Source organism: Candida albicans, chromosome 4, assembly GCF_000182965.3.
Source record: "Candida albicans SC5314 chromosome 4, complete sequence".
NCBI lineage: Eukaryota > Fungi > Ascomycota > Pichiomycetes > Serinales > Debaryomycetaceae > Candida > Candida albicans.
Genome location: NC_032092.1, coordinates 1,398,390 through 1,418,218, shown reverse-complemented (window position 1 = coordinate 1,418,218; position 19,829 = coordinate 1,398,390). Strand labels below are relative to the sequence as shown.

Below are 19,829 nucleotides of genomic sequence, written 5' to 3'. Positions count from 1 at the left end.
TTTTCTTTAGTTGATCCTTTCAATGGGTTAACTTAGAGGATTCCATAAAGGAGTTTAAATTTGTAATCATTATAATTCTGTTGATTAATTGCTATAACACAATGCAGTAGCAATGGACAGAGAAAAAAAAAAGCCAGTGACGTCATTCTAAGATTTTGTTTCGTGTTGCATTTTTCAACAAAAAGCCAACCCTTTGTATGAGAATAAACGATGAAAGGATAAAGTTTTCCATCTAGAATCAGCCCATAACGATCTGTAATATAACATATGTTGTAAATTTTCTATATATCCTGTAAATTTTTTTTTTTCAACTCGTTAAAAAACCCCTTTCTAATATGGTCTAGCCAAATTTGTACTCTTAAATAACTGTGTAACCACCATCAACAGCAAGATCAGCACCAGTTGTATAAGATGCAGCATCGGAAGCCAAATACAAGTAGGCACCAACAAGCTCTCTTGGTTTGGCTTCTCTACCAAGTGGTGTAAGTTGCAACCATTTACTCTTGACATCTGGATCAGCAAATTCACTAAGATGAGTAGCGATGTAACCTGGAGAAACAGAATTGACTCTAGCAAATGGTGCCCATTCAACACTCAATGATTTGGACAAATGTTTGACCCCAGCTTTAGCAGCGTTGTAAGCTGCTTGTAATTGTGGGACATTAACAATTGAAGCCGACATACTGGCAGTGAAAATGAATGACCCTTTACCCTTTTTTCTGAAAATTGGACCAACAACATGAGCACAATAATAAACACTGTTTAAATCAACATCAACAACTTTGTTCCATTTGTCAACTCCCTTGACATCAATTTCGGGCCCTTCGGTCCAGGCAACACCAGCATTGGCAACAAAGATATCAATGGTACCGAAATCCAGTTCAATTTGTTTGACAACTTTTTCAACATCTTGGAAATCAGTAACATTACATTTGTATGCTTTGGATTTAACCCCATAAGTCTTGGTTAAATATTCAGCTTTATCATCAGCAGGATGAGAATTATACCAGATGGCAACATCAGCACCAGCTTGTGCATACCCTTCAGCTACTGCCCAACCAATTCCTCCAGAGGAACCAGTTACAGAAGCAACTTTACCTTTTAATGAAAATGCATCTAAAATATTATCAGGAATGGTTGCTGCTTTGGTTGGTAATGGACCTAATTTAGCATTGGTATATGAAGTTGTTTCTTTGCTCATTCTTATAGTAATTGTAGTAGTAAAATGTCGATTGATTGGTAAAATTCAAAGTTTCGAAGTAATTGAAAATATAGTCTTAAACATTCAAGGGAAGAAGATTGGTTAGACAAATTTGGAGACACTCTGTGTGTATTTATATCATTTTCGAATTGGTGGGGTAAAGTAGAGTCTACTGTTTAGGTTATATAAGTAATTTTACTAAAATATGACTGATATTAACATAGTTGCTATTTCAAATCTGGAGCAAATATAGAATCTGGACCCAATAGCAAAAGTAAATATTTTAAAGTGTGGATCCTTTAAATCCCTTTTTTTCTCGGTTTTATGGGGAAAAGAAAGAAAGAAAGAAATGAATATAATTATTATTAAGATGAATAAGAAATTACTAAACAATTTCTATTGTGATTCCTCGAATAGTAATTGTGTTGCTTTGTTGATTCTAGTAAAGTTGTATGAGTTGCAGTTAACAGTTTTTCTAGAACTACTTGTTATATGCACGTTATTATTACATCACTACGAGTTGTTTCTGTTGCGTTCACTTTTGGACTTAATTGGTTGACAATTTATGTAGATTAAATAAATCCGAGAAGTACAGTTTTACAAATTGGTTTTTTGCTTATGATAGCAATCTAAGAAGATAGTACTTTTTCTTGGTGCAACTGAAAAGCCAATGCAAGTACTTATTTGATGATTTGCTTTAATATAACTTCTCTGATATTAGTAAATTCAAAGAGCTAAGAAAATGCTGTTAACTTGGCTGAAAGTTCTGCTAGAGTGAATTATCAATTACGAGGTTCTGTTATTTTTCCAATTGCTAAGTAATTGAAAGTGTATACATCGTGCTTTGGTTAACCATATTTTAGCAAAACACGTTATTGATCTTCGATATATTATGAAGTATTATTTTGGATTCAAGAGTGAATTAATACCAGTTTATTGTGCATAAGCATACATCAAATAAAAATAAAATTTTTTGGTCTGAGATTTGTACCGAAAAGATGTGAAATATTTTGAAACTCGTTCCTATTCAAACAGTAATTTATCGTAAACTAGATTATGCCTCTAAGTTGAAATTGTCCTTTTCTTGTCTAATTAGTAGTCTATGGAACTACTATAAACTTAAGAATTACAATCAAATTTATGAAACAGTTGCTTAGAGGGTACAAACAAGGACAATATTTCTAACCATTTTCTTTGTACCCATAATACCTATCTGTGCGTTTTAGCAAACTTCACGAAATCGTAACAATGGAATTATTTCTCTAGAAATAGATACACCTAGATAGCAGTTTTTTTTTCCACCAATCAGAGAAGAATATGTTTTCTTTGTCAGTAGTGTTATACGACTGAGAGGTGGGCACGAGAGTGTGTGGGGGAAGGGGCGGCGTTATGAGGGCGCAGCACGGCTTATGCTCGTCATTAATCATAACGTTCTTACTTATTTTTTTTTTTTCACCACAGAGTAATTATGATTATTATTTTTGGAAAACCTTAATAATGAACCCAAGAAAATAATTGAGAAACCTTAATTGCTGCAAATACCTAAAGTTCAAGATTGGCCACGTTTCTTTCAAGTTTTTAATTTATAAGAAGTATACAGATCAAATCAACTACTACCTACATGATAAGATCTTTATACGTTTTGTAACTATCCAATGTACAGGAATTAGATAAACTTATTGTTTTAAGACAAACAAACAAACAAACAAAATACACACACGGACAAGAAAAAAAAAATTATTGGAGACTCTATTATCAACACTTTCAAAAAAGTCATCTCTTTATTAAACACAACAAGTTTACCCCCCCTTAACTAACTCACATTTTGTTTCAATATTTATAACTGATATATTTACTATAAGTTATACAGAAAGGTTACATTTTTTTTTTCTTTTTGGTAAACTGCCCCTAGTAATTTTTTTTCAGTCATGGGGTTATCGTTCAGACATTTTAATTATTTTGGGTATGGGATCTATAATGATATCAAGAGTAGACTACCGCATTATAAATCAGATTTCACCGATGCATTCAATTATCGAGTAATTCCATCAACGGCATTCATATTTTTCACAAATTTATTACCAGCAATTGCATTTGCTCAAGATATGTTTGATAAAACTGATCATGCTTATGGTGTTAATGAAGTTTTAATGCTGAGTGCTCTTGCCGGGGTTGTATTTGGTTTATTTTCTGGTCAACCATTATGTATAGTTGGTGTCACGGGACCAATATCGATATTCAGTTATACGGTTTATGAATTGATACATCCTCGTGGAACACCATATTTCCCATTTATGTGTTGGGTTTATCTTTGGTCAATGGTTTTCCATATAATTATTGCTGTTGGCAATTATATTTCATTCTTACGAATTATAAGTCTTTATAGTTGTGATATTTTTGGATTTTTCATCAATATGGTTTATATTCAAAAAGGTATTCAAATATTGAGTAATCAATTTGATGATGTTGATTTAGCCAGTGGATATTGTTCAGTAATGATTGCATTATTAATGGTAATATGTGGGGTTGGATCAAATATCTTGGGTAATTATTTACATTATTTTAAACCTTGGGTTAGAAAAGTATTTGTAGATTATGGTGTGGTGGTGCTGGTGATTTTTTTCACGGGATTTATTCATTTCGGTGGTAAATTAGATGATACAGATTTGGCAAGATTACCAATAACTCAATCTTTTCAACCCACAAGAAATGGTGAAATACGACCACACGGATGGTTTATTCATTTCTGGCCTGGAGAAAATATTTCTGTTGGAGATGTATTTTTAGCTATTCCATTTGCTATTTTATTGACATTTTTATTTTATTTTGATCATAATGTATCGTCTTTAATGTGCCAACTGAAAGAATATCCTTTGACTAAACCTGCATCTTTCCATTGGGATTTCTTATTGTTAGGATTAACTACTGGTCTTGCTGGAATATTGGGGATCCCAGCTCCTAATGGATTGATTCCTCAAGCACCATTACATACTGATTCATTAGTTATTCATGATAAAACCGGGAAACGATTGTCGGTAGTGGAACAACGAGTGACAAATACTGCTCAAGGAGCTTTGACATTTTTAATGATGTCGAGACCATTTTTGGTAGTTTTGGGTCTTGTACCACAAGCTGTACTTTCAGGGTTATTTTTCATTATGGCCATTGGTGGGTTACACGGGAATATTGTCACCAATAGGATTAGGTATTGCTTTTTGGACAAAGAGTATATAGAAACCGATCCCCAATGTCCTCAAGTTTGGAAAGATATTCATCGATTACCCACTAAAAAATGGTTTTATATTTACACTTTGCTTGAAATCATTGGTGGAGTAGCAGAATTTGCAATTACATTAACTAAAGGTGCTGTGGGGTTCCCAGGAGTATTATTGTTTCTTGCCTTTTGTGCCAAATGGGTATGGCCATTGATTATACCGAAAGATGAATTGGCCAAATTAGATGGAGATGTAGCTGATGAATTCATTCTTAAAAATTTCACAGTTGCATCTGATGAAAAAAAGAGAAGACGTAGAAGGTCTGATGCTGAAGAAAAAGAACGAGGAAGTAATTATCATGAATCCACTAATGAGCAAAGTGAAAGTGTAACATCGTGATTTCTAATATCATCTACTACTAATACCATAATCTAATTTATTTAATTATTGTAAAAAAAAAGCGTTCACTGTTCTTGTTGGAAAGGAATTTGTTGAACTTGGGTACTAGTGTCTACGCCAGTACATGTAGATTGCTGCAACTGTAAAACACAAATTTTTTTTTTTAATATCCCACTTTTTTTATAAATTTTGGCAAAACCCTTTAAACTCTATCTCATATCTGACAAGATTAGGAGTTGTTTCACTCAATTTATTCATACCATATTCAATCATGTCATATAATTTAGCAAACAAAATTGCAATAGTTACTGGTGGACTCACCGGAATTGGTTTAGCCACCACCATAAAACTACTTAAACAAGGTTCAAAAGTTATTGTAGGTGATTTTTTACATGAACATGAAATTGATACTGTTTTAAATCATATTCATAAACAAGTTCCTGAAAATAATCGAAACATTAAATTTTTAAGAATAAATATTGCTAATTATCAAGATAATGTCAATTTAGTTGATTTTGCCTTGGATGAATATCTGGATTTGCATTATGTTGTAACAAATACAGCCATTACTACCACCACCGCCATTGCCAGTAATAAAACCGAAACAATCGATCAATTCAAAGACGTGATCGATACTAATTTGAACGGGGTTTTCGCTTTAAACAAATTAGCTATTAATTATTGGGAAGAATTTCATAAACCAGGGAGTATTGTCAATGTTAGCAATATATTGGGATTAACCACCACTAAGGGGTTAACAAGTTATCGTGTTTGCCAAGGTGGAGTTCAATCATTAACACAATCTTTAGCTTTACCATATGCTAATAAAGATATAAGACTCAATTCAGTGATTCCAGGTTATGTTGAAATATCCCCTATGTTGGGTCAAATTAATCAACATATTGCAACTACAGCCATAAAGCAACATCCAATGGCTAGATTGGGGAACCCTGATGAAATTGCAAATGCTATTGCTTTCTTGTTATCAGATGAAGCGTCGTTCGTTAATGGTACATCGTTGGTGGTTGATGGAGGATATTCTGCCCAAATGGGAAATTAAGACCAAAAGAAGTATATATTTACTATGTATTCAAAAAAGACCAATTATTTGGTATTCTTTATTGTATATTTCAGAGTAGCCCTCTAACCATACGTAATTAATATAAGATTGGCTATCACCTATTCAAAGCATGTCGTAAAAGTCGTCAAATAAAATAATGTCGTTCATTCACTCAAAGAAAAACCTTTTCTTGAAGTGAAGAAGTGAAGAAGGAAGAAGAAGGAAAAAAATTTGTTGGTGGTTCTTCTTTCATAGCAACACAACACATTAAAAGGAGTTTTTAATTCCCATCAACAAATATTAATTGATTATATATCAACTACCATTTACAACTATCAGATAAAACTTTCTTTTTCTGACAATGGATAATAGAAAAGTATTTAGTTCTTACAAAAGTAAGCTAAATACTAAGAAAGATAATAGTTATCATCCATATTCTTTGATAACTAATAAATTCAAAAATTGGTTTAATAAAAATGATAATAAATCTGAATCTCCAGAAAATCAACCATCCTCATCATCATCATCATCTGTAAATACAAATAAAAGTAATGAGTCTACATCATCTTTTATAAAACCATTTAAATTTCCTGAACCGAAATTATCCAAACAAACATCATCAACATCGACTTCTACTGATGGTATTAAATCGTTTAGAGTTCCTGGATCATTCACATTAGATGATATACAACAACCCAAGGAACAACCAAAAGAGAAACAGGAACCACTGATGAATCAAGTTGCAGACATTAGTCGTCATGACATATCTATGAATGATACAACCAACGACCAAACTGCAAATGAAATTTTATCTAATTTTTTCAAAAGAAAAGGTGAAACTCCATTGAATGATATAGAATATGAAGGAGTAATGGCATTAATTTCAAGATCAAAAGCAGGTACACCAATAAGTAAACGAGTGATATCGGAATCAATATTAGATCAACATCAACAACCACAACGGAAAAAAGCTAGAAATGAAAAGATATCAGAAACGGCGGTTGCTCCATATAAACAAAGTACCTTGATTCATGATACTTCAAACATAAGTATATCTACTCCAGGTTATAAACCAACATATCACACTATTCAAAATGATACTTTTGATAGAAGTAATCAATCGTTCAATAATACTACTTCAATTATACCTTCTATTAAACGAGTTTATCAATTTTCAGGATTACCTTCGCCTTATTCTACTAGACTTAGACCTCCTTCAACAACGAAAAAATATAAAAAACTAAGAAATTTGCATAATGAAAATAGTAAACTTGATAACAACACAAGTGCTACTACTACTACTACTACTACTAATAATAATAATAATAATAATAATGATACTACGAATAATAGTGTCAATGCTACTTTTGTTGATAAAACACGAGAATTTAAAAGTGATACAGCTAAGACTTTATTATCTATTTTGGATGGAAATGAACAAGAGAAATCGACATTTGATTTTAATAATGATTCAAACCCACAATCATCATCATCATCAGGGTTTAAATTCATTAATCCATATTCTAAAAATGGTCGTAAAATATCAAGATCAATTAAAAATCTTAAACCAGAAACAGGAATAGTTAAAAATTCAATATCTATAACTGCCAATGATATTGATAAAACTATATCTTATGATAAATCTGAATCATTGCCATTGCCAAAGAAACAAACATCTCAAGATTCATCCATTGATAAATTGGAGAAGAAATCGAATGAGCAGTTAAATAAAGAGAGTAGTGGTGAAAAACCATCAGCATCAACAAATGGATTTAGTTTTAAGAAGGATTTAGTTTCACCATCGAAAAATTCCTTGACTAGAAATAAACCTGGGCCAATTTCTGAGGCAGCAAATGAAATTTCACAAGAGAATAACAACAACAACAACAACAACAACAAAAACAATAGATCTGATGCTATTACCACAAATAGTACTAGTACTAGTACTAATACTACTACTACTACTAATGGTGAACCAAAATCCAATGGAATAATCAATTTCAATGGAAATTCAACCAAACTAGCTACGAACCCCACTACCACCACTACCAAAGAAACCCCTATTGAAAACCCCAAATCTAATGGAAATTCTAATAAATTGAATCCATTTTTATTTGAATTTCCAAAAGTTGAAGTGAAAAATGTTCAGTTGGATACAAATAAAGTTGATAATTTTAAATCATTATTCTTGTTCTAGAAATGTTACATAGATACATTATTATTATTATTATTATTATTATTATTATTATTTTACTTATTTTGTTTTTTAAGTTCTCCAAAAGGAGATCAAGAATATACAATATATTTTGGTGTTACTCTATTAATATTACTTGTTGTTTACCATAGCTTATCAAACATAAACGAACAAATCTCAAATTCAATAAGGTTTAATTAATAAACAAAAACAATAATATACTTATAACTATAACAATCTGTATTTAATAAAAAAAAAAAAACGAAAAAAAAAAACGAAGGAGATGATGAAGAAGAAGAAATGAATAAAAACAAAAACTAACTATCACCATTAAATATAAAACATGGTGTTTTTAATACTTGGATTAACATTTTCACCAAATTTAGTTCTTGCTCTTTCAATAGGTGATCCTTTTAAATTTGGATCTTTAGCAAAACCATAAATATAATCTCTACCTCTAGTACATAATAAATCGGCATAATAAGCTGCGGGGACAACTTTAACTGATTTAGTAGCTCTACTAAAAGTATGACATAAATCATAAGTGATTTTTTGTATAGTATCAGAAGTATAATTATTTTCATCATGTAAAACATAATAATGAGCTGGTATTCCAGTACCTTGTAATGATTGTTGAGATTGAACGTAAAAATCAAAATATGCTGGAGAAGTGATTTCTCGATCAACGGTTGTACCAGCAATGACATTTTCATTACTGGTGACAGCTATTTGTTTTTTGGTTTTGGGATCATCGGCATTATCATGAATAGGAATAAATCTTGTATGATGTCTTTTAACAACAATCATAAATGTAATGGTTGGAGAATATTTAGGGATGTTTTTCAATTTACCATATTCATTAAAAGCGGCTTTAATTTTTGTTAATTCTTCTTTTAATATGGTGGTATATTGTCCTTCAGAGACTCCATCACGATAAAATAATACTTTACTAGGTAATTTCCCAATTTTTTTATGAAAATTTTCTAATCGTTCCAAAACCATACTTTTAACATCAGCAATAACTTCTTGTCCACCAGTTTGAATACGAACTGATCCAGGGAATTTATTGAAAATTTCATCTTCACTACCAACAATAGAAGCAATAGAAACTGATTCAGAATTGATTTCTCCCGTTGGATGAGTAACATCAGCACCAAGAATGAAAATGGGGACATTATTTTTATCAAATAATCCTTGACTATCTTTTTTCGATAATTTATGATTAGATCCACCCAATTTAATATTAATTTTCATGGCCATTTGTGCATATGTCATAGCATCAAAATTTTCTGTTCCACGTCTCTTCTTAGTAAAAGTATTCAAAATGGAACAACTATTAAGAATCCCAACTTTAAGATCACAAGCTCTTTTAATAGCTGAATATAATGGAGTATCTTGTCTAGGTAAAATAAACAACAAGAAATTACATTGATCTTCAGTTTTGGCCTTTTTGGCAATAGAAATTATATTAGATTCTAAACCGGTTTGAGATTGAACACTAGCATGATTTAAATCAATAGAATACTTTTTAAAATTTTTCCCAATTTTAATCCCTAATCGACCAAGTTCGGTTAAAAAAGTTGGGACAGCTCTTTGTAAATCACCAATACGTTTAGCAACAAATTCATCTTTTAAAATAACAACACCAAATGTGAAAGGTTTCCCCATTGGTTTAGTGAGTTTTGCTCCATCGACAAATTGATATCTTTCAAGATTCCAATTCCCCTTTTGTTTTTCGGTTCTACCATTAAAAGGTGCTGGTCTATAAGTAACCATTTGATTATTAGCATATTCAATTGTTGGAGCATTTAAAACTCTTGCTGGAACAACGGTGAATTGAGATTCAATGGTACCAAAATCAACTTGTTTTTGAAATAAATTTCTATTGGTTTTACTAATTAATTCAGCCTTTTGATTAGGTCTAGTAGCAGTAATTTTAATGATTTTCGCTGGATCAGCAAAATCCCCCTTATATTGTTGATGAGGAGCAATAATACCCAATTTCATTGGTAAAAATGCTTCAGGACCAATTTTAATTAATGGTAAAGTAGGATGTTTCAATCTAATATTCCATCTTTCTTGGAAATATTGTTTAACATTAACCAATTTATCATTAGCATCTTTAAATTTTAATGTTTCGGAATTGTTACTATAATCAAATCCAAGAATTGGTTTAGTAGTTTTACGATTAAGATAAGTACGATAAATTTTACAACCTTTAATAAATGATTGAGCTCTTCTAATATCTCTTTCCGTAGGGACATTTCTAATTTTCAAAAATTCTTGAATTAAATCCAAAACATTCATTGGTTGTCCATTTGGTTTTGAAGATTTATAAAAAATCGCTGGGGTTGGATTCAAATTGATTCGAACATCATCAAATGAACATCTAACCGATGCAAAAGTCCCCATAACAACATATAATCCTTTATCTAAATCAGTAGTCTTGGTGGCTCCATCCATCAAGAAAAATTTATTGGGACCAAGACCAACAACATTAGTATTTTTCATAACTTGGGATCCCATAACCGCAACCAACGCATTGGTATATTCAACGGTTTCCAAAAAATCGGGAGTATAATTTTTCAATTGAGTATAATTGAGTAAATCAGAAAAATTCAATTGTTTAATAAATTGAATTTTCAATTCAACAATTTTCTTTTCTCTTTTTGGATCACCACCAAGTTCCAATGGATAAATAACCACATCTTCAATTGGAAGGGGCATTCTTGAATAAAGATGATTATGATCACGATAATAAATAATGGCTTTTTTACTTTTAAATGGTTCCAATTCCATTAAATATTTTTCAACAGCAGTTTTAATTGATAATCTGGTTTTAACATTAGGATCTTCCAATAAATCTACACGATAGGAGTATAATTTCAATCCATTAACATTATATTTGAAATAATTGACTCCTACAATAGTGGGGACACCTTCAGTACCAAAAGATGGTCTCAACAAAATTCCATTTTGTTCATTCTTTATTTGTTTTTGAAAAGTCTTTTTGTAAGTATCAATAGCTACTAAAGCTTTATCATTGATTTTGGTTGGTGTTGAAAATTTAACCAAATCACTCATAATAATAGATTGTTAAATAGCCAGAGACGTGGTAGGGGAGTGGGACACGGGGCGAGGTCGAAGGTCGGAGGATTGATACAACTATAGCCAAAATAAAATAAAAAACAATTGTCTTGAAAATTTGTAATAATTTAATATAAAACAGACAAACAATGAAAGAAAGAAAAAGGAAGAACTTTTTAAATTATGAAATGAAAAAGTTTTCTAATAATAATTAATGAAGAAATAAAGAAAGGAGAGGACAGGGAGGATTGTGGATAGAATTGTTGTTGAGTATTTATACTTTTTTTTGTTTGTTGAGAAGGTTTGTAGGTAGTGGTGGTGGTGGTGGTGGTGGGTGGGTAGGTGGTAGTGGCCGTCGTAACAGAATATAGAAAGGACTATAAAAACGCAGGTTGTATTATCCCTTTTTTTTTACATGCTTTCATATGCATAATTATTAATGTTTTTGCGTTATCAACATAAACTACTACTACAACTACTACAAGAAAGACCATATATACAAACTTCAACCAACTAACTTAGTTGGTGTTTGAATTTCATTTGCTGATGGGTTGTTGCTGTTGTTGTTGTTAGTGTTGGCATTCAATTTCAAAGTTTCATTTTTTATTGGACTTGGTCCTTGGTAAAACTCCTAATTTGGGTAAAAAATAACAAATTACTATTTAGGCGTTGAAATACATACAATGGAATCAGTTGATTATTTTATTGTTGAAACTATTATTAATTTTCACTTTAATCCCCCCTTTTGTATACGTTTTAGTCTAAATTCTGATTTTATATTCCATTCTATTTCTTTTCATTCGCGTAAACTCTTACCGAATGTCTCAAGACTATTAAAAAAAGAAAGTGCACAACTTTTCCTTCTCTTTCTATTGTAAAAAATTCATTTGAATGGAAAAACTTTTCATCAATATTGGGTTGGGATTTAAACAATGAATTAATCAGAAGAAGAAGGATTTGATTGAAAAATTTTTCCAACATTGTTTGTTTGTTAAAATAAAGATTAAAAGGTATAAATTTGTAATAGATTACGTTTTGTGTTGTAGTGTGTTAAACGGTTAAAGTTACAAAAGATGAGACAACCAGAAGAAGAAGAATAACTGTAATACACACTGTATAGGGGTAGTGTATATTAACTATTTATATATATGATTATGTAATCTAGATTGTTAGTTTCCTTTTCCAAGCGCAATCCCAGGGGGATTCCAACTCATATTTAAATTACGTTAATCTGATAACACTGAATCCACATTCGGTCTCCTCCACTTCTAGCTTATGAGGGGGGTAAGACAAAGACAGTTCAGAATGACTCATAAACGTCAATGACCATAAGTCGGAGGTTCACTAGCTTATCCGATATCCCTGCTAAAGACAATAACATGAATAATCACCTTCTATGCAGTCCTCAGTACTACAATCCTAACAATAACCTTATTTTCTTAACCTTTGACGAGAGAGTTATGTGATGCTGCAGAGCGATCCTGTGTAGGAAAAGTGTTAATGAGTATATTAAAGCTTCACTTATATACAAAATACAAACAATCTAATTCATGATGATGACTCTACTCTTTATATAGTAGGAAGTGCCTTCTACAGTGGACAAACTAATAAAGTCCACATACTTTCTAACAAGAAAATAGATTAGCTTACACTTCAGTAATATTCTCTACTATTATGCAATGCTAGCTTATTGTTGATAATTAGCCATGTTGGACACCCTAATTTCGAACAGCAAATGAGACACAGAAATAAAACTCTACAATTCATTTTTTGGTTGTTGAATAAGAATAATAAAGAAAAATAGTACAAAGAATTATTGAGTACGGAATTAAACTTACACTTCCACAATCAGAACAACTAGACGAGAAAATCTTCAGTATATAATTATATTTTCTCTCGGTTCACACGATCAAAGGCGGCGATACCCTCCCCCCACCATCATCATCACCACCCTTACTCCGCCAATAGGCTTATTCACCTAAATGCTTGCCTTTTCATATACCTAACCTAACTATACTTAGCACTGTCAGATGACCAACGTTGTCTTCATAATGGCAAACAAACTAACTTACGCAAGACCTATTTTAGCAAGTCGTGCGTCAAGTACAAATCGTACACTTTTCATTAGTTCGACTCTTATAAACCCCAAAATAAAAGAACTATAAATTTGATTACTTTCCCTCCCTCTATTTTATTTATCTAGTTTACAGATTTTGTTCAATATACCATCTTATCTTTTAACTATCTCTACGACAATTGATACAAATATAAATTAATAACAATAATAAAAACTAATTTACCTAATTATTTCCAAAAGTGGTTCAAATATATACAATTAATGACATTAAAACATTTAATGTAATGTATAAATATCATATATGAAAAAGTAACATCAGTAACAGAATGAATTTTAACAAAATGTATTTTAACAACATAGATTTTAACAAATTCTATGAATATTTAAACGATAATTACAATGCAAGATTATTTTATGGAGATTTAACCGTATTAAAAGATAAGTTAAATGCAAATAATGGTCAATTAACTGAAGAAGAAAAGGAATTATTAAAGAAAGGCATATTGTATTCTGTTGACACTGCAAAATGGGTACTTGATAATATGGATGAACTCCAAGAATATTGCAGTGCATCATTATTAATACATAATGAATTAAATATTGAATTATTAAAAGAGTATGAACCAGAAACATTGTGGTATCCAAAAATACCTACTGAAAATACATTAAGAGAAGCATTAAAAATAAGAAACAATGAAACTTTTATTTATAAAGTTGCAAAAGCATGTATAATTGGAAGATACCTATACTGTTTTAACAGTTTAAATGTATGCTGTGACAAAAGTTTGCTAAATATGTGTAGAGAAAGATCAACTCAAGTGTTTCTTGATGTATTGATGGATAAATTCTATGATAGTAAATATATGGGTGATGTGTTAGGAATTGGACATATAGATGCTCCTGATAATGAATCTGAATTTTTGAAAGTGTATGAGAAGGAGATGGAAAACTATAATAAGCCCCTCGAAAGCAAATCTAAAAATCCCGACTTATGAAGTAGTTTTAAGTTTGGGAAATGGCAAATTATACAGATTCAGTCGGCGGCGGCGGTGGTGACGCAAATGAGACAAGGGAGTTAAAGAGGATTTCAAGGGGTTTGACGGTAGTAGAGCATGTCATAATAGTTCATAAAAGCTACCTAATATTTCGTAAATCTTATAAAAATACATTAACTATGCAAAAAAAAAAAACTCTTATCATGTCTTTTCGTACACCTTTTCATTGTTTCTATTTATATATATGTATAGCCATACATTTTAGGATCACATTTTACTAATTTTTCAATTGCATTATTTTTACTATAAATTCTACAAGACATGTATGATGGATAAAAAGTGGTACTAAAAATGATATTGATCATGCCTTGTTCAAGAACCAATTAATTGGTTGACTGCTCCAAATCTTCATCAATTAGTCCAAATATTTTGCCAAGAATATAAAAGTCAACTTTCATCATCATTAATATATCAATAATTCTCACGATTATGTAATATCAAAATTAATGCACCAATAAATAAGCAACCAAGTCCATTAAAGCAGCCTTGTGGGGCTAATACCGAAAAATTCGTAAATGAAAATTTCTATTAGAAGATGGGAATGAGGGGGGGAGGGACGGGAGACCCCAATCAAATTTAGATTGGTTCATGGTCTACCAATTGTGCTTCAACAAAGATTTGGTATAAGTATAGATAGATTCATCCATATTCAATGAGTGAAAGCTAGAAAGATTCACTCTATACAACAAATTCAAATTACTTAACAATGAAGTTTACTATTGTATTATTTACCTTGATTCTGGTTACGGTTGCTGCTGCTGCTACTACTACTACTACTGCTGCTGCTAATAGAATCCAAAACAAAGCTTATGCATACTATTATTGCAATTCATATTGTACTCAAGCTGTGAATGATGAAAATTCTTGTGGTTATTATGATACTGATGTTTCAAATCAAGAATATTATGCATGTTTATGTACCAAATCAAGTTATTATAATAATTTGAGAAGTTGTGATTGTTTTACTAAAGTAGTTTATTATTATTCAACATCAATTTGTTCAAGAGCAAACGTTGGAACTTATGTTGGTGGTCGTACTCTGACTACTTGGGGTGTTTCAGCTACCAAGTATCGTTCATCAACTCTGACTAGTTCATTAACTAGAAAAAGTTCATCTATTGGAGCCAGTCCTTCAATTGCAATTGCTCTGTCTACTAAAGAAAGTTCATCAACTGAAAGTTCCTCATCCCTTGAACAAAGCTCCTCAGCTGGACAAAGTTCATCGACTGAACAAAGTCCCTCAACTGAGGTCTCCTCTTCTTCATCCATTGAAGAAAGTTCATCTAATCAAGATATTTCATCTACTGATAGTATTACAACTATTAGCTCAGACTCTTCCACAGGTAATACTGACTCACCAACTCAAGGTGGTGGTGGAAACAGTGGAAACAATGGAAGCAATGGGGATGGGGGAAATGATGCTAGTGGTGGTGGTGGTGTTGTTAACGAGAACGAACAAGCATCATCCCCTCCAAGTTCACAATCTTCAACAAACAGTAACCAACCTAATAGTTCTCAAACAGCACCAGGAGCTGCTAATTATTTGTCAAGTGTCAGTGTTGGTACATTGATGATTTTGGTCTTAGGGTTGATTTGATTGGTGGTATAGTTTGCCTTTCTTTTTGAATACTTCTTAATAGTATTATTATCGATTATATTTGTTTTCTATAAATCTCTTATTGGATTATTCTATAGGTAAACTAAACAATTAGCAGTCCTAAGATATATTCAACTCTTTGAACTTAGAGGCTAACTCCAATCTCACAAATGAAAGTCCTGGAGACAGCTAGTTTACACTAAATAATATTGGATGGCTAAACTACGTACTCTACTGTAACCTTAGTGTCATCCAGTCTAGTGAGCCTCTGAATCATGATTTTTGGAGTTGTTGAGGCTTTCTTAGCCTGGATAAACTAGAGGTAAAGAAATACCAAATGTCGGTATATTATCACAGCATCAACGTAATATAAATACTTGTTGGAAAACTCCCTTTGTATTGAGTTTGAGAAGGCATAAGAATACGAACGCCACAACCAACCCAAATGAACATCTAAAAAAGGCTTGACTAGACAATTACTTTTAGAGAAGCCCATTTTACCCCCTCCACCAACTCTTATCATTTGGAAAAAATTGAATAAAAATGATGATAAATTGAATCAAAAACTTGTTCAAGTAGTGGTTTCATTGGAAAACAAAAACAGGATCCATTTGGAGTCAGTTTTTACATTACAGAATTTACACATCGTACTTAAATACTTACATACTTTCTAACAAATTTCGATTACATAATCACGTAATTATAAGTAAGAGATATGAATGCACTCTGTCATCTTAAACATGATGGTATACGATTGAAAGGCTAACGTCAAAATGTTCGTAAATGACATTTCCATACAAAGTTAAGGAGTCGTAACAACTGTATTAGTCATGGTCTATCAATTGCACTTTCAAGAGGATTTGGTATAAATACAAACGAATTTAGGCATTATTCAATAATGAATTGGAGTTATTAAGACTCACTTTATAGAATAAAATCAAAATTTTCAACAAATGAAGTTTATTATATTATTATTTGCTTTAATTCACATCACTGTTGCTGCTAATAGAGCTCTTATCATAGATTACCTGTACTATGGTTGCAACTTAGACTGTTATATAGCTCTGAATCAAGAGAATACATGTGGCGCCCATGATGATGATGTTTCGGACCAACAATATCATGCTTGTTTATGCATGAATTATGATTATTTTACTAATTTGATGAATTGTAATTGTTTTGATAGCAATGTTTATTATGTCTCATCATCAATTTGTTCTATGGCAACTGCAAGCTCAGAATTTGAAACGTATGATGGTGCCCCGTCAACCATGGATGTCTCAACTACTGATTATAGCTCATCAACAGAGGATATTTCATTCACAGAGGATGTTTCATTCACAGAGGATGATTCATTCACAGAGTATAGTTCATTCACAAAGTATAGTTCATTCACAAAGTATAGTTCATCTGTTTCTTCCTTCACTAAAGTCATTTGGTCCACTTTAGAGACTTCATCGATTAAGGGCATTGCAGCTACCACAAGCAGTTATTTTACCAACGCTCAAACAACTTCAGGAACTGCTAATGATTCATCAATATCTAAACCTAGTGGATCTCAGATTTTTGTTTTATGTGTGATTTCAGTTGTTGGATTTATTTTCTTTTTCCTTTTCTTCCTCAGTTTATTTGTCTAGGTAATACTACTTTTAATTCAATATACATGTTTTTTCCAGAAATTTGGTATTAATTTGTTTTTGGATCTGAATCAACTCTTACTAAATGGATTATAAGTTTTAATATCGTAAGGGTTTATCCTAAGAACTGACAGTCTTCATTAATCATTGACCAATGCTAAGCTATTTATTCTACTGCAATTGTGGTGACCTTAAATATTCTCTCTATCAACTAAAAACTTGTGTATTAATAATGCTTCAGATGCTACTCTGATCTCACTTAAACCACATCACCTATATTATTCCTCTCATTCAGATAACCGAGCAAGAATATAATCTCACACACGATCACGTAAAAACTATCTATTAGAAAACTCATTATCGTTCGACAGCCTCTAGAATGTACATAAGTTGTTCTAAACCAACTTACCAAATTAAAACTCTAGGAATCCCCCCCCCCATTTCTGTCTATCCATTATTCTTATAATCTTGTAATTCAAACAATTGATCTTTTTTACCATCAAATTCGTCCATACATTCTATGATTGTTTTAATATTATCTATCATATTACTTATAGCCACACGAATAACTCGATCACTCACTCCTGAAAATTTCACTTTGAGATTGTTGGAATCTGTAGCATAATCAATTGTTAACTCATCTGATCTGAGTATTGGATCTGGTGATAGCGTATTCTTTGCAATTGCTGCTTGATTGAAAGTTTCAAACGGGATATTTAGTTCAAGGGTATAAGGGAGTGACATAATTGTAGATACGATAATGATGATAATGGTGGTGTATTTGCGGATGGTTTAATTTTTTTTTTGATGATTTTGCAGAAATCGGTGAATCGAGAAACATGAAAAAGAGAGCCGATTACTTCGTTGCTGCAGACTGCCACAGATACCATTAATCACCAGGGTACACAATAGCTAAACCGATAGTTGCTATGTATTTTTCTGTAATGTAACCAACCATTATCCCTACTGCAATTTGATGTGAACAACAACATGAATTGGTTCATATTTTCCAAGATATATATATCAGCGTCAATTTCTTCACATTCTTGGATACTTGTTTGAACAGGCACTAACTATCATGAAGGCCGCTGTTGTTCCAATATCCATTAAGGATAATTATTTAACTGAAATTAAAGATATCCCAAAACCGGAAATTAAAGATGATCAAATCTTAATCAAAGCTAAAGCTTGTGCCATCAATCCAATTGATTGGAAACATATCGTTTACCAAATGAGTAAACCAGGTGATGTAGCTGGAAGTGATGTTAGTGGAATTGTTGAACAAGTTGGGGCCAATGTGACAAATTTTAAAAAGGGGGATTTGGTAAGTTCATTTGTAATGGGGAATATGTCACCAATGAGTGGTGCATTTGCCGAATATGTTGCTGCATTTCCTCAAGCCACTATTAAGTATGATCACGATTTAGATAACCCACCAAAGGCAAAAGCTTCCATGATTGATTCATTTGAAGGTGCAGCGAGTATTACTATGGGATTGACAACTGTTGCTCAATCATTTTCACATTCTTTGAATATACCAAAACATAAGAAACCAGGTGATTCCATTTTGATTTGGAGTGGTGCTACTGCAACTGGTATTGTAGCAATCCAAGTTGCAAAATTAGTTTATAATTTAAAGGTTATCACTACTGCCTCACCAAGAAATCATGAATATTTGAAAGAGTTAGGAGCTGATTTCACATTGGATTATAAAGATCCTAAAATTGTTGACAAATTGAAACTGCTTGGACACATCAAATTTGGGTTGGATACAATTGCTACTCCACAGACATTTCAAAAACTTTATGATGCCACACAAGGTACTCCTGAAGTTTATTTGGATTCCTTATTAGGAATGGATGGTAATTCTATCAAGACGGATCCCGCAAGAGAAACTACTGTTCATTGGGGGCATACTATGGGTTATCTTTGTGTTCTTAAAACGAAAACTTTAGGCTCAACTACATATGTCCAATCAACAGAGTTGTTGAATGATTATAATAAATGGTGGGAAAATGTCATGCCAACGATTATTAATAAAATAAAACATGCAAATTTAAAGATTTTACCCAATGGATTGGAATCAGCCAATGAAGGGTTACAAATGTCAAGAGAGAGTAAAGTTTCTGGAGAGAAGATTGTTTTTAAAATTTAAAAATTGTCAAATACCGTATGTTTGTATTTTATAAGTAGTTCTATATTTATTATGAATGATATATATTGTTATGAACAAGTCCAGCTTCCGTATGATTGGCCTGTCAAGAGAAGTACTAATGCTCTTAATAGAGAACTGCTGTAAGTGCTAAT

The 19,829-nt window shown here is 31.8% G+C and overlaps 9 protein-coding genes across 9 annotated transcripts, besides 1 other annotated feature; 6 read left to right on the top strand and 3 right to left on the bottom strand. All coding sequences in view use genetic code 12, as the record gives it.

The window, feature by feature from the left end:
* Positions 1-358: 358 nt before the first annotated feature.
* On the bottom strand, positions 359-1,201 carry SOU2 (Sou2p; the record flags this gene model as incomplete). The annotated part of the gene is made up of 1 exon (XM_710460.2): positions 359-1,201. One exon carries the CDS (start codon positions 1,199-1,201, stop codon positions 359-361), a length of 843 nt encoding a protein of 280 aa, XP_715553.2.
* A 1,928-nt stretch (positions 1,202-3,129) lies between these two features.
* Positions 3,130-4,815, top strand: CAALFM_C406370CA (uncharacterized protein; the record flags this gene model as incomplete). Its single annotated transcript, XM_710461.2, has 1 exon — positions 3,130-4,815. The coding sequence occupies one exon, from the start codon at positions 3,130-3,132 to the stop codon at positions 4,813-4,815; it is 1,686 nt and encodes a 561-aa protein (XP_715554.1).
* A 271-nt stretch (positions 4,816-5,086) lies between these two features.
* On the top strand, positions 5,087-5,875 carry CAALFM_C406360CA (uncharacterized protein; the record flags this gene model as incomplete). The annotated part of the gene is made up of 1 exon (XM_710462.1): positions 5,087-5,875. The coding sequence occupies one exon, from the start codon at positions 5,087-5,089 to the stop codon at positions 5,873-5,875; it is 789 nt and encodes a 262-aa protein (XP_715555.1).
* Positions 5,876-6,236: 361 nt separating this feature from the next.
* Positions 6,237-8,072, top strand: NUP60 (FG-nucleoporin; the record flags this gene model as incomplete). Its single annotated transcript, XM_710463.2, has 1 exon — positions 6,237-8,072. The coding sequence occupies one exon, from the start codon at positions 6,237-6,239 to the stop codon at positions 8,070-8,072; it is 1,836 nt and encodes a 611-aa protein (XP_715556.2).
* Positions 8,073-8,399: 327 nt separating this feature from the next.
* Positions 8,400-11,153, bottom strand: AGO1 (Ago1p; the record flags this gene model as incomplete). Its single annotated transcript, XM_710465.2, has 1 exon — positions 8,400-11,153. The coding sequence occupies one exon, from the start codon at positions 11,151-11,153 to the stop codon at positions 8,400-8,402; it is 2,754 nt and encodes a 917-aa protein (XP_715558.2).
* A 1,104-nt stretch (positions 11,154-12,257) lies between these two features.
* Positions 12,258-12,581: a long terminal repeat ((sampi-4a) Long terminal repeat (LTR); about 324 bp long, 9 copies per genome).
* Positions 12,582-14,994: 2,413 nt separating this feature from the next.
* Positions 14,995-15,885, top strand: PGA41 (Pga41p; the record flags this gene model as incomplete). Its single annotated transcript, XM_710468.2, has 1 exon — positions 14,995-15,885. The coding sequence occupies one exon, from the start codon at positions 14,995-14,997 to the stop codon at positions 15,883-15,885; it is 891 nt and encodes a 296-aa protein (XP_715561.2).
* A 953-nt stretch (positions 15,886-16,838) lies between these two features.
* On the top strand, positions 16,839-17,522 carry PGA42 (Pga42p; the record flags this gene model as incomplete). Its single annotated transcript, XM_710469.2, has 1 exon — positions 16,839-17,522. One exon carries the CDS (start codon positions 16,839-16,841, stop codon positions 17,520-17,522), a length of 684 nt encoding a protein of 227 aa, XP_715562.2.
* Positions 17,523-17,969: 447 nt separating this feature from the next.
* CAALFM_C406290WA (chromatin DNA-binding EKC/KEOPS complex subunit) lies at positions 17,970-18,266 on the bottom strand (the record flags this gene model as incomplete). Its single annotated transcript, XM_019475396.1, has 1 exon — positions 17,970-18,266. One exon carries the CDS (start codon positions 18,264-18,266, stop codon positions 17,970-17,972), a length of 297 nt encoding a protein of 98 aa, XP_019330941.1.
* Positions 18,267-18,600: 334 nt separating this feature from the next.
* On the top strand, positions 18,601-19,677 carry CAALFM_C406280CA (uncharacterized protein; the record flags this gene model as incomplete). Its single annotated transcript, XM_710470.2, has 1 exon — positions 18,601-19,677. The coding sequence occupies one exon, from the start codon at positions 18,601-18,603 to the stop codon at positions 19,675-19,677; it is 1,077 nt and encodes a 358-aa protein (XP_715563.1).
* Positions 19,678-19,829: the final 152 nt, after the last annotated feature.